At 36.3% G+C, this 12,960-nt stretch overlaps 2 protein-coding genes across 5 annotated transcripts; one reads left to right on the top strand and one right to left on the bottom strand.

The window, feature by feature from the left end:
- On the top strand, positions 5,510 to 8,122 carry LOC104750794 (agamous-like MADS-box protein AGL30). Of its 4 annotated transcripts, none has more exons than XM_010472644.2 (11): positions 5,510 to 5,782; positions 6,031 to 6,216; positions 6,322 to 6,378; positions 6,480 to 6,498; positions 6,580 to 6,644; positions 6,759 to 6,774; positions 6,848 to 6,909; positions 7,001 to 7,097; positions 7,176 to 7,232; positions 7,310 to 7,744; positions 7,843 to 8,122. In XM_010472644.2, exons 2-11 carry the CDS (start codon positions 6,032 to 6,034, stop codon positions 7,855 to 7,857), a joined length of 1,008 nt encoding a protein of 335 aa, XP_010470946.1. In that variant the 5' UTR covers positions 5,510 to 5,782; position 6,031; the 3' UTR covers positions 7,858 to 8,122. The 4 variants fall into 4 exon arrangements, with proteins under 4 accessions (XP_010470946.1, XP_010470945.1, XP_010470943.1 ...); XM_010472643.2 differs by having other exon boundaries at positions 6,456 to 6,498; positions 7,316 to 7,744; XM_010472641.2 differs by having other exon boundaries at positions 6,456 to 6,498.
- LOC104750793 (expansin-A1) lies at positions 10,330 to 11,976 on the bottom strand. The gene is made up of 3 exons (XM_010472640.2): positions 11,672 to 11,976; positions 11,264 to 11,576; positions 10,330 to 11,127 (listed from the first exon to the last, which is right to left on the bottom strand). Exons 1-3 carry the CDS (start codon positions 11,805 to 11,807, stop codon positions 10,821 to 10,823), a joined length of 756 nt encoding a protein of 251 aa, XP_010470942.1. The 5' UTR covers positions 11,808 to 11,976; the 3' UTR covers positions 10,330 to 10,820.

Raw genomic sequence — 12,960 nt, 5'->3', positions numbered from 1 at the left:
CCCCACTCCCATCAATTTAGTTTCTAAACACTTTTTAAAATTATGAAACAATTTTTTTCTTCTTAAAAAGAAACAGATCTTTTACCAAAATATCTGATATCATCAAAACATAATAATAATTAAGCATGTATATACTTTCAGATGTAACAAACTTTTCTTATCTTATAAAATGCTTCATTAAAATGTTAATCAGGAAAGATTACAACTTAAATAGTATCACCTAAACCAAGTCTCAATGGTAAACCAAGATAGTAAATAACCGACATTACATAACCGATATTACATATTCTGATACTCCCCCTCAAGATGGAGAGTACAAATGATGTAATCCCATCTTGGACAATAGATAAGTGAACTTCGGTTCAGGCAGTGGCTTAGTGAGCAGGTCAGCTAGCTGATGATGTGTGCCAATCTTGAGAGCTTTCATGAAATCCGAAGCAACTCGTTCACGTACCATATGACAGTCTCGTTCAATGTGTTTCGTCCGTTCATGAAAAACGGAGTTCTGTGCAATGTGCAAGGCAGCTTGATTGTCATAGTACATGACAATAGTGTCAACCAGCGGAACCTACAAATCATCAAGCAAAGAATTGATCCAAAGCAATTCATAAGTAGTATTTGCCATGCTTTGATATTCTGCTTCAGCTGAGCTGCGACTAACAACATCTGGTTTCTTTGACTTTTAGGAAATAAGAGAGTCACCAAGAAAAATACAGAAGCCAGAAATAGATCTGCTTGTCTCAGGACAGTTTCCCCAGTCAGCATCAGCAAAGGCACGAAGATTGAGAGTCGATTTAGCAGGATATAGTAGTCCTTGACCTGGATCATTCTTCAAGTAACCAAGTATGCATTGAGCTGCATCTAGATGAGGTTTTCTTGGAGCATGGACATACTGACTCAATTTGTTGACTACAAAACAAATATATGGTCGAGTAACTGTTAAGTACACCAATTTGCCAATCAACCTCCTGTAGTAAGATGGTTCAGAAAGCAGCTCTCTTGTGTCGTCGGTCAACTTCAGATTTAGTTCCATAGGTGTTTGAAAGGGTTTGCAGCCAAGGTAACCAAACTCTTCAAGTAACTCCAAAGCATACTTACGTTGAGAAATAGAAATGCCTTCTTGTGAGCGAGCAACTTCCAAACCCAAGAAATAACACATATGTCCTAAGTCTTTTAGCTTGAATTCCTGAGCAAGAAAGGATTTCACAGCCATAACTGATGAGTCTTTGTTGCTTACTAACAAGATATCATCCATGTAAACAAGAAGAGCAAGGAAACCATCAGAGGTTGATTTCACAAACAATGTAGGATTAAAAATCGACTGAGTGAAACCATTTTGTAGGAGAACACCAGAGAATTTGTGGAACCATTAACGAGAAGCCTGTTTTAAACCATACAGAGACTTGACAAGTCGACAAACTAGTCTCTCCAGCAAAGTCTCCCCCTTTCGTGGAGTATATCCCTTTGGCAAGGTCATATAGATTTCTTCCTCCAAATCACCATGGAGAAAGGCATTTGTGACATCCATTTGATTAATTCTCCAATTGTGAATGGCAGCTAAGGCCAAGACTATTCTGACAGTAGTGAGCTTAGCCACAGGACTAAAAGTATCAAGATAGTCAACACCTTCTTGTTGTGTATAGCCCTTGGCGACCAACCTTGCTTTGTAGCGTTCAATGGTGCCATCGGATTTATACTTGATTTTATATACCCATTTACAGCAAATGGCATGTTTGCCATCAGGTAAAGAACAAATCACCCAGGTTGATGTACTCACAAGAGCATCCAACTCCATGTTCATCGCATCAAGCCAATGTTGCAACAGCACTGCCTCTTTGAAAGTATTCGGTTCTTTTTCAGCAATAATGGCAAAGCAGAACAGACGATACTCATGAGAGAGTTTATCTTAGGACAAAGAAGCAGAGAGAGGATGAGCAGTACCATGAGAAGATGAAGAAGAAGGAAAAGAATGTTCTGTTGTGATATTAGAATAATGGTACTGTGAAAGATAACTAGGAGCACGTGTTTCTCTACGTGGCCTGAGAGTGTTTTCCATGTCATTCCGAGTTTGATCAAGAGTTGAGTTTGAAGTGTTTAGTGGAGTAGAGGATCGTGATGGTGTGTGGACTGGAACAGTGTTTGACTCAGTGACAGGATTAACTTCAGGCATATTATCAATGAAATCATCATATATGTATGAATGTGTTTGATTTTCAGGAAATGAATGCATCACATCATCAAAGAAAGTAAGACTTGGTGTAATTGTGTTATCAATAAAAGGAAAAATTGTTTCCTGAAAAACGACATTACGGGTGATAGAGAGCACATTTGATTCAAGGTCTAAGATTTTATATCCTTTAAAACCAGGTTCATAACCAATGAATGCACATGCTCTTACTCTTTCAGTAAACTTAGTCCTATCATGAGAATGTGTAGATGCATAACACAAACAACCAAACACTCGCAAAAAATAATGATCAGGAAGTTTCTTATGTAGGATTTCAAAGGGAGTTTTATTATGCAAAACAGGTGTTGGGATTCTATTGATCAATCAAGCAGCTGTGGAAACACATTCTGGCCAGTAAGCAAGAGGAATATTGGACTGAAAATAAAGAGATCTTGCAACATTTAAAAGATGTTGATGTTTTCTTTCAACAACAGAATTCTGTTGAGGAGTATATGCACATGAATGATAATGAAAGATACCAAGTTTTGAGAGTAATTCAGTAAATTGAAGTTCTCGGGCATTGTCAGACCAAATGCTTTTAACGTGAAGACCAAATTGAGTATTAACTAGTTTTAGAAAAGAATGAAAAATTTTCAAAACATCACTTTTAAGTTAAAGAAAATAAATCCAAGTAAACCGTGTGCAGTCATCAACAATGGTAGGAAAATAACGAAATCCTTTTGTAGATGTAACATGGAAAGGTCCCCAAATATCAATGTGAATTAAAGAAAAAGGTTCCTCAGAAATTTTATTATTATTTGAATCAAAAGACAATCGTTTTTGTTTTGACATATGACAAACTTTACAATGAAAATCTGAAAGCTTCTGAGGAATATTTAAATTGGAAGACAAAGTTTGAACTCTTGAATTAGATGGATGACCAATACGTTGATGCCAAAGCTCAGGAGAAACAGCAATAGATGCAACATGATGATTTGTATCAGGAAGGTGTTGATGGTGTAAGAGATAGAGATCGTTGAAAATAACGAAAACACCAATCATCCATTCCTGAGTATGATCCTGAATGAAACAAGAATCATGATAAAAATGCACAGATAATTTTTTGTTGGTTTTTGTTAATGAACTAACACTAATGAGATTAAAATGAAAAGAAGGAACGAAAAAAACGGGATGAAGAATAAGACTATCACTAAGTTTAACTGTTCCAGCAGTGTGAATGGGTATTGTGATATTATTTGGGGGAGGGTAATATTAGTGTGATCAACTCGGTAGACATTAGAGAACATCCTAAGGTCACAACAGATATGACAACTAGCTCCAGTATCAAGAATCCAGATAGTTTGTGATAAAGTAAGGCCTGGTTCGAAAGCAGAAATATAGTGAGAAGGTACAAGTGACGTACCTTGAGCTGAAATAGAACCGTGATGCTGTGAGACAGGCGTTGAACGTATGACTTGATACGGAGAACCTTGAAGTTGTCTATTCAGTTGAGTAACCAGCTGAGTTATCTGTTCCCACCCTTGAGAGCTACTGCCAAGAGTTAATGTTCTTCCAGAATGTACCATGTTAACAGAATGATTTATCAATGGAGAAGTTCCAGCAGATTTTTGTCCAGTAGCAGATATGCCAGTAGAGTTTCCACATGAAGACTGTCCAGAGGATTGGTAGGGGATACCATTATAAGAGATAGCATGATTCTGTGGAATCTGAACCTGTGGACTTTGTTCTGCATACTGAGGATAAATCATTTGTTCAGAGGGTTGAGAATACACCATATGAACTCCATTGTGTGGTGTGTGACTTCCTTTTGATTTGTCTGCAGTGTAACTAGAGTTTGGAGACACTTTGTATCCAGGAGGATATCCATGGAGTTTGTAGCAGCGTGCTATCCTGTGACCAAGCAACCCACAGTGAATGCGAAGAGGACGCGGTCTACCTTGCTGAAATCCTTTTGGTTTCTGATAACTGACGGTAGCTTGAAACACAGGGGACTCTGGTACAGGCAGTGCAGAAGTCAAACACCTCTGTTGCTCATCTTGAGAGATGAAGTTAAAGATTTTGGTGAATTCTGGAAGTGGATCCATCATGAGTATTTGACGACGAGCTTGAGTAAAAGACTCATTCAAACGCATCAAGAACCTGACAATATTACGCCTCTCGTATAACTGAATCCAGCAATCATTACATCCACAAGTGCATCCGCCACAACTACAGGTAGGTAATTCTTCGAAATTCTTCAATTCTTCCCATAGAGTGGTAAGTTTAGTATAATAAGCACTGAGATCTAAAGATCCTTGATGTAAACGATCGATTTGATCTTGAACACTATAGATTTTAGATAGATTACTCTGCTTAAATCTCCCTTCTAGATTCAACCATAAGAGATGTACATCATCAAAATAAATTGTTCCAGATCCTATTTCCTTCGAGACTGAGTTCGTAATCCAGGTACATATCATGTCATTGCAGCGAGTCCAAGATCCATAGTCTGGACTTGTTGAATTTGGCTTAACGATGGTTCCATTAACAAATCCAAGCTTGTTTTTCGCATTAAGAGCTTTGACGATCGAGCGATGCCAAGTATGATAGTTGGATTCTCCAGTTAGCTTGTCGAGAACGAGATTCACACCGGAATTGTCAGCAGCGTGAAGAAAAAGTTGATTCTCGTATGGATTTGAACTCGTAGCAGCTGGATTCGTCATCGGAAAATAGAATCGGAGCTAGAAAACATGATCAGAGTGAAACGCGATCGGAGAAAAGAAAATTGTAACCGAATCAAGAGATTGAGCTATCAAATTGAAGAAAATGAAAAAGAGAATGAGAAACGCGAAAGATCTGAAAGGATCAATCGGAAAACAAAGAAATAAAGAGTTTGCGGAAGAAAATGAATGAAGCGTGATTGAAGAAAAACTCTGATACCATTTCAGATGTAACAAACTTTTCTTATCTTATAAAATGCTTCATTAAAATATTAATCAGGAAAGATTACAACTAAAATAGTATCACCCAAACCAAGTCTCAATGGTAAACCAAGATAGTAAATAACGGAGATTACATAACCGACATTACATATTCTGATATATACAAAAACATTGTCTAAACTAATCAACACGTGTAGACCGTGCGCTTCTACGACCGCAAGATGATTGCTTCACCGTTACGGCACAACCCCATCTGATCTAAGTGCCACATTCCTAAGATTTGAAACCCGATGGTATTGACACGTAACACGTCGGTTAGTAGCTACTGGTAACTGATTGATTACTTCGGTGGTTAGCCTAAATGAGTGGTCCAATAAACATAAAGCGGGTAATTCGTTGTTTCTGCTGTTCTGTGAAGTAAATAAGAGAAGAAAATTAACGAGACAATCCCAAATTTACCTAGTCTCTAGCTTCAAACCCTAATTCCCGATTTTATTGGTCTCCCAACCAATACCTATTTCTTCTCTCTCTCTCCTTCACCTCAAAGCTCTGTTTTTTTTTTTTTTGTCCTATTCTCTCTCTGTTTCTTTCTTCTTCCAACAGGAAAGTTTCGTTTTCCTTTTTAGGTTTCAGCATCCGAATTCAAGGAAAGTTTTGTTTTATCTCAAATTAGGTGAGTTCAAATCTTCACTATTTCAGGTTAATTCTTTTGATTTCTAATTTTATTATGTTGTCTTCTAAGTTTTCCTAAAATTGGTAAGCACTCAATTATTGATGAAAGTATGAATCTTGGAAGATGTTATAATTTTAGTTTGCTACCAAAATGGGTTTGTGTTTGGGTTTCTCGATAGGAACAAGGTTGTTCTTTAATTTGAATCCTGAATCAATGTAAGATTGCTTGATTGGTCCGAAGTTATGCAGGATGGGTAGAGTGAAGCTAAAGATAATGAAACTACGGAACATGAATGCACGTCAATGTACGTATGCGAAAAGGAAACATGGGATTATGAAAAAGGCTAAGGAGTTATCGATCTTATGTGACATAGATGTTTTGCTTCTCATGTTCTCTCCCACGGGAAAGGCTTCATTGTGCCTAGGCAAAAACAGGTCTGATCTTACTTTTCTTAGTACCAAAAAGGCTGTTTTCACATCGTTCTTGTTTAGTTTTTGTCTTTTGTTTGATGTTCTGTTTTTTTTTGGGTTTTGTTTTAGCATTGGAGAAGTCATTGCTAAGTTTGCTCAACTCACTCCTCAAGAAAGAGCAAAGAGGTTACATCCCTTCACTCCACACATTCCTAGAATATATATTCGTTATGCGTTAACATTATACTGAACATTAAACTCAGATCATTTTGTCTACGTTTGGACAGGAAGTTGGAAAACCTTGAAGTAAGTAGTGATTCTTGGCTCTGTTTAGTCTCTCTTCTCTTCTCATCGCCTACATTAATACCTTTTTCCACAATATCTCAGGCTTTGAAGAAAATGTTCATGAAACTTGACCACGACGTAGATATATCAGAGTTTCTAGACAGAAGGTGTGTATATTATATCAAGAATATCAGATTCTTTGTGAACTCTTTCTCTCTTTGTTCTTGTTTTAGTGTTGTTGGGTACTACTAATGTGACTCATTTTTGTTATCTTTTAACAGAACACCAACAGTTGAGGTATGTATTAAACTACTACTACTGGTATGATGTTTATAATGATGCTGAAGTACCTGTTAATTGGAACTTTAAGGTGTTAAGCGAAAAAGTCAGGTTTCTGAGAACACAATTATCAGATATACACACACGACTAAGGTGCCAAGATCTTTTATATATTTACTTTCTGTTAAATGTTCCTTATGGTTTTGCTATTCTAATTTGTGAGTTATATGGTTTTTTGAAATAGCTGCTGGACCAATCTAGACAATATCAACAACGTAGATGATTTGCAGCAACTAGAGAATTCACTAAGACTATCTCTGGCTCAAATCAGTGCTCGTAAGGTATATAATCCATCTCCTAGATAAGAATGAGTTATCGTCTTATATTACAAAACTTATGCATCTTATGACGACTTATAGGCGAGCATACCGCAACATCAGCAGCAGCAGCTTATGTCCTCAGAATGCAAAAACCAGGTTAAGAATCATAAGTTTGGACATTAAAGATGTTTAGGTATGTGTATAAAATAAGCCATTACATTGTGATTATACAGTTGCAGACTGAAATAGATATAGATTTCGGAATGGAGAATTTCTCATGGGTTCGTACTACTGATGAAAACATGAATGTTCTTATAAAAGAAGAAAACCCTATTCTGCACCTTCATCAGATGTACAGGGACATAACGTGTTGCGCAAGTTCATCTCTTGGAAATTACTCAGGACTCTCAACTCCAAAACTAGAAACCGGCAGCATTCCCGGGATACCGGCTGATCCAAGCCTACAATTCGGCAATCCTAGTTTCCTAAATGATCAAAAGCTTCAGAAACTAGCTGAGTGGAATCTGTTAGGAAGTCCTGCGGATTACTACTTTAGCCAGATCTTTGAAGCTTCTCATAAGCCTCAGTTGGGAGGAAACAAGTACAACTGGACCTCTCCTGAAACATTACCTTATGTTGCTATCTTTGATGATCCTCTATTTTTTTGGGTAATTAACGGTTTGCTCATCATTCATTTGCTTCAAAACTCACTTTTTGGCAGGTCTTATTATGGTGACTGTTTCTGAACAAATTGAATTTGATGCAGCCAAGTGAGAAGTAAGTAGCTCCGGAAAAAATCAAGAGGCATTGGATCCGAAAACGCGCCTTGTCTTGTATTGAGCAGTCACAATTCACAAATGCAGAGGAAAGCTAGGATTGATAAGCAACAGGGACACATACTATAATATATATGATACCATTTTAATTTACTTGTAACTCACGACATCTCTAAACAGCGTAAGCAGAATTTTGTTTATTCTCTATTTTAGAGCATGTGTTCTCAACAAAATTCTCATGATTTAAATAATAAAAAGTAATAAATAAAATGAGAGAGAATTAGATAAGTTTCTCAACGTTTCTCAAATGAGAAATTCTGAGAATTGTTTGAGAATTTTATTTGCCATGTGTTTGTTTATAATTGGACAAAATTTTAATTATTATTTTATATATGAGAAATTGAGAGTGGCTTTCACAAATGCCCATGGTCTTGCCGTGATAGTTGATAATGCGACTTCGGTTTGTTCGGATAATTGAGTTCAGTTTTTTCGGTTTTTTGGTTTAACTAGAAAACTCTATTAAAAATAACCGAATAAGATTACGGTTTGGGTTGGTTTTGTGTCGGTTATTCCAGTTCGTAGAATTCAGTCTTTCGGTTACTATTTTAATTAAAAAGTTGGGCCAAATGTTTATTATTTTAACCAAATAGTTGGCGAAGCCCAAAAAATAATTGACCAGCCAATTATGAAACGGTGTGTATGGTAAGTTTCTTTTTTAACTCTAACTCTCTTCGACGGCCGCTCGAAGATCGTGATTTCAAAGTCAGAGTAATAGCTGATCTTCGGTGCTGCTTAATTCTTCCCGTGATGGCTTAGGAAAGTTTTTAATTGATGTGTTTTGGCTGATCGTGATTCGGTAGAGATGGAGAAGGAGAAGGTGAAGGTTAAGTTAAGAAGAAGAAGAAGAAATCCGACCAATAAGAAGGAAGGGGAGAAAAGGAAGAAGAGATGAAAAAGAGATCCGACCAAAGAAGAAAAGGAGGAGAAAAGGGAGAAGAAGATGAAAAATAGATCCGACCAAAGAAGAAAGAGGAGAAAAGGGAGAAGAAGACGGATCGAAGAAGATTGGTGGCTGAGGAGAAGATAAATGGTAGAGAAAAAATACAAACAGAGAAGATTGGAGACTACATTAGGTTAGAGTTTTCTTCCTAGGTTAACTGTTTGGTTTGGGCGAACCGAACCGAAAATTTCGGTTACCCAAACTGAAATTAAGATCATTCTGTTCGGTTTTCTCAATTAATACAAACCGAACCGATTTGCCCAAATCTCGGTTCGGTTCGGTTTGGATAAATCGGTTCGGGTTATAATCGCAGGCCTAGTTGATACTATATATGGGAAGAAAATTCAAAGCATCGTGAAGAGGGAAAAAACAAACCATATATAGATCCATCTACATCTCTAAACTAAACCATAATCCAAACAAACAACTCATCACCAAGGCTCACTGAATGCTCAGTTGCTAACAATGTGAATGGGCTATAGATTGTAATGGGTTTTGAGAAGGTCCATTGGAAAAATACGAAACAAGGCAGTAAGGGTTTTTAAAAGGTCCATTGGGAAAAGACGATAGTTACATATGTTGGTTAGCAATGTGACTGATGGGCACTCGTATACAGAGGGACTCATGTGGGTAGTTAGAACAAAATAGGATTGTCAGACCGAGCACATGGCTTCGGTTATTCTGTATCACTCGTGAACTGTTACTACGTGCACGTCATTCTACTTTTCTTTTTTCTTTTTGTCACAACATGCTATTTGCAGCATAATTTAATTTTTATAATTATTATTATCTGATGAAACATTTAAAGATTTATTCTTTCTTATGGCTGATTTTTATTTCTCAGTCAGTTGGATTTTTTTTTATCTTTCCTTTAAGAATTTTCTTTGTCTACAAATTACCTGCTAACTACAAAATAAAATTCTTCAAAATAAAAATAAGAGTATATTTTGATGGTTAAAAAAGATATTCTAGTGAAGTGATATACATGAATTTTTTTTTTTCTTTTTGAAAAAGACATATATACATGAAGTTATATGAAGTTACATATACATGTCCATCAATATACTCGACAGTTATATATTTACATACGGATGGATGGATGACGAATAAATTGCTAATATTGCCTAGTCTATAACAAAAATATGAATTTATGTCCTGTGTATATAGTTATAACTTATAAACGAATCTATTACGTTTGGCAAAGAATGAGCAGGCGGTTACAACTTACAACTCTGTTTTTTATATACATGTGCCATTTGAGACGATCCCATATATGATAGTTAAGTTAAGATAGATACCATATAGTCATCAAATAACCAAATCTCTTCACATGCAAGGAAATACAATACCATACTACTTGTCGGAGATAAGTCTTTTGATAGTTTAGTTTTGACAAAATTGATAATTTCTCAATGCAATTCATGTGTATTATAAATACATGCCGGACGTGAAACAAAAGTAAACAAATACATGCCAATCATGTTCCGGACTCTATATGATTGATAATTTATTATCGCACACAAAGTAAATAACAAATCTCCAATACTTTCCTACTTGTAAAAATCGAAAAATTTACAACATACATGACTTTTAACCAGATTAATACAATCTAAAACTCTCCCTCTCGTTTCGAGAAGGGATTACAAATGACACAAGAGACTACTACTGCTACTAGCGGGTGGGTAACTTAATCCACCTCTGCATCAGTATAACATAAAACCTCACCAATAATAAAAGAAAAGATAAAAGATAAAAGAAAAGGTCCCAACAAAGAAGACGTCACCAAGGGCCTCGTGCAAAATCAAGCACTCAAAGCACCACTTCTCTTTTTTAGGTAACCCTAACTGTAAGAAAGGACCAAATTACTATTATGTCCCTCTCTAAAGCTTTTTTTGCTTACTTCTTCTACTACGACATAGACACCACACACGATCAATGAGACGAGAGATTTGACGATATCACCACTTCCTAACGTAACTGCGCGCCGGTGAAGGTCTGGCCGAAAGACCAGCCTGCGGGAGCGGCGTTGTTGGAGATGATGGTTCGACCGTCACTTGTGGTAATTTTGAAAGACAGAGCTTGTCCGTTTAGGTAAGAGTTGCTCTGCCAGTTCTGTCCCCAGTTCCTTGACATAGCTTGCCACCCTGTTCTTGAACCTTTAACCATCACCGAGTGAACATCTCCGGCACCTCCAACGTTAGTAATCAGAACAAGGTTGAAGTAAGAGTGTCCGTTTATCGTAAACCTTATTCCTCCTCTTCTCACGCATGGCACTCTGTTAAAACACACCACAACAAAAAAAAAAAAAAAAGCAAAACAGAGTAAGATTCTTGTTTACAGTAAAAACAGAGCAGCTCTGTTTCTTGTTTTTTAGGCTAAAAACAGAGCAGTTGAAAGAAAGGTCTTTATACCTTCGGTAAGCGACGGGGACAATGCCAGCTCTGTATTGAGCGATACGTTGAAATACAGGCTGAGAGAGATCAAAATGCTGCTGAGGAGGGTTACACCAACCTCCTGCGTTGTTCGGCAAAGCGTTGTTAGGTGGGCAAAAGTTTGTAGCTGTGACAACGATAGAGCCAGGGAGACACCATTTTCCATCGTTCTGGCATCTTAGCTCGAAGCAAGCACCACAACTTAAACCGTTGTTAAACAGAGCCGTGCTTAGCGCCGCGGTGTTGGTTCCATACCCTTGGCTATAAAGGTTTCCGTATCCACAAGCACCTCCTGCAACCAAAGAGATTTTGAGAATTGGGACACAACACAATACAAAATTTTGAAAGCTCTAAAGCCTCATGAGAGAAGGTTTAAAGGTAATATACCCATTGTGCCGGAAGCATCACCACCACCGTAGAATGTAGCGTGTGCGTTGACCCAACCTCCTCCGGCGTAGCCATTGACACATGACGTCATTACTCCGAGGATAGCCATAAACAAGAAGGCGACAACAAGAGCCATGGTTCTTCTTGTGAAGATAAAACTAGTGAATGTGTGTGTGTGGTGTGATAGAGAAAGCAAAATGATTACTTGGGGAAGGTTTGATCTTTCTTCCTTTCTCAAAGAGGAAAGAAGAGGAGGTGATTATGAGGAATCTGTTGTTTGGTTTAGAAATGGAAAAGGCTGAGGAGGCGAGTGGTTCAATTTATAGAAAAACCTTAGCGAGGTATGAGTTTACGTTTTTGCCACTATTAAAGCTAAGCTTAGCACTCATAATCTATATTAACATTTTTGAAATAAATTTTGTGTTATGACTTTATTTAAAAGGTTTTTTACAACATTAATTTTTTAAAATTTTCCAAAACTAACATTACTCTAATTATGCAAATATTTTATGGAAACAGAAACTATAATATATTAATGACACTTTCTATTGTCTTTTAAATTCTTTGCTTCTCTGGAAACAGAAACTATAATATTTTATGGAAATGATATATCACGGGTTATATAGCAAAACGAATTTGAGTTGATACAAATATAAATTAAAATATTATTAATTCTGTATTCATCATGTTATTATTTTATTAACACCATCAATATTAGAAGATTTAAAATTTTAATTGTAAAAAACAAATATCATGCAATGTACTACAAATTAATCCTAAAATTAATAATCTAAATACAATTATACGATCGCAAACACTAAACAAAATCAACAAATATTTATAATTTAAATTTAAAAGTTTTAGTTTAACAAAAATTGTCCCATGGTGTACCACATGTTAAATCCTAATTTATTTTATTTTTCTTTCTAAAACAAGGCGAAGACACGGACTACAATATATATTATAGAAATAAATGGTATAATTGGAAAACATTGTAATATTAATATTTTCAGGACTTTCAATATATATATTCAGAAATAAAAAATTGGGTTTATTAAAATGTACATATCAATGAAGTTATGAACAATATACTAGTATATAGTAATAAATAAATTATATATTGTTATTGTTGGGGACCAAAAACCGCTGAAGGGTTTGATATTTAATGGCATGAAAAAGCGAAGAGGCAAAGACACATGTGAGCTACAAGACGGGTCGTGTGGTTTCTATTTTTTTCAGGCGCCTTCAAACACACATAAACACAAATTTCCCTTGGGAAAATATATTTC

The sequence above is a fragment of the Camelina sativa genome, chromosome 16 (genome assembly GCF_000633955.1).
Source record: "Camelina sativa cultivar DH55 chromosome 16, Cs, whole genome shotgun sequence".
NCBI lineage: Eukaryota > Viridiplantae > Streptophyta > Magnoliopsida > Brassicales > Brassicaceae > Camelina > Camelina sativa.
This window is presented reverse-complemented; position numbering and strand designations above follow the sequence as displayed.

Coding starts and splice junctions, on each gene's coding strand:
- LOC104750794 (XM_010472641.2), top strand. CDS start 6,032: ATGGGTAGAGTGAAGCTAAAGATAATGAAACTACGGAACATGAATGCA. Junction 6,910..7,000: donor GATATACACACACGACTAAG/GTGCCAAGATCT, acceptor TTTTTGAAATAG/CTGCTGGACCAATCTAGACA. Junction 7,233..7,309: donor CCTCAGAATGCAAAAACCAG/GTTAAGAATCAT, acceptor GTGATTATACAG/TTGCAGACTGAAATAGATAT.
- LOC104750793 (XM_010472640.2), bottom strand. CDS start 11,807: ATGGCTCTTGTTGTCGCCTTCTTGTTTATGGCTATCCTCGGAGTAATG. Junction 11,577..11,671: donor TGATGCTTCCGGCACAATGG/GTATATTACCTT, acceptor CTTTGGTTGCAG/GAGGTGCTTGTGGATACGGA. Junction 11,128..11,263: donor GTCCCCGTCGCTTACCGAAG/GTATAAAGACCT, acceptor GTGTTTTAACAG/AGTGCCATGCGTGAGAAGAG.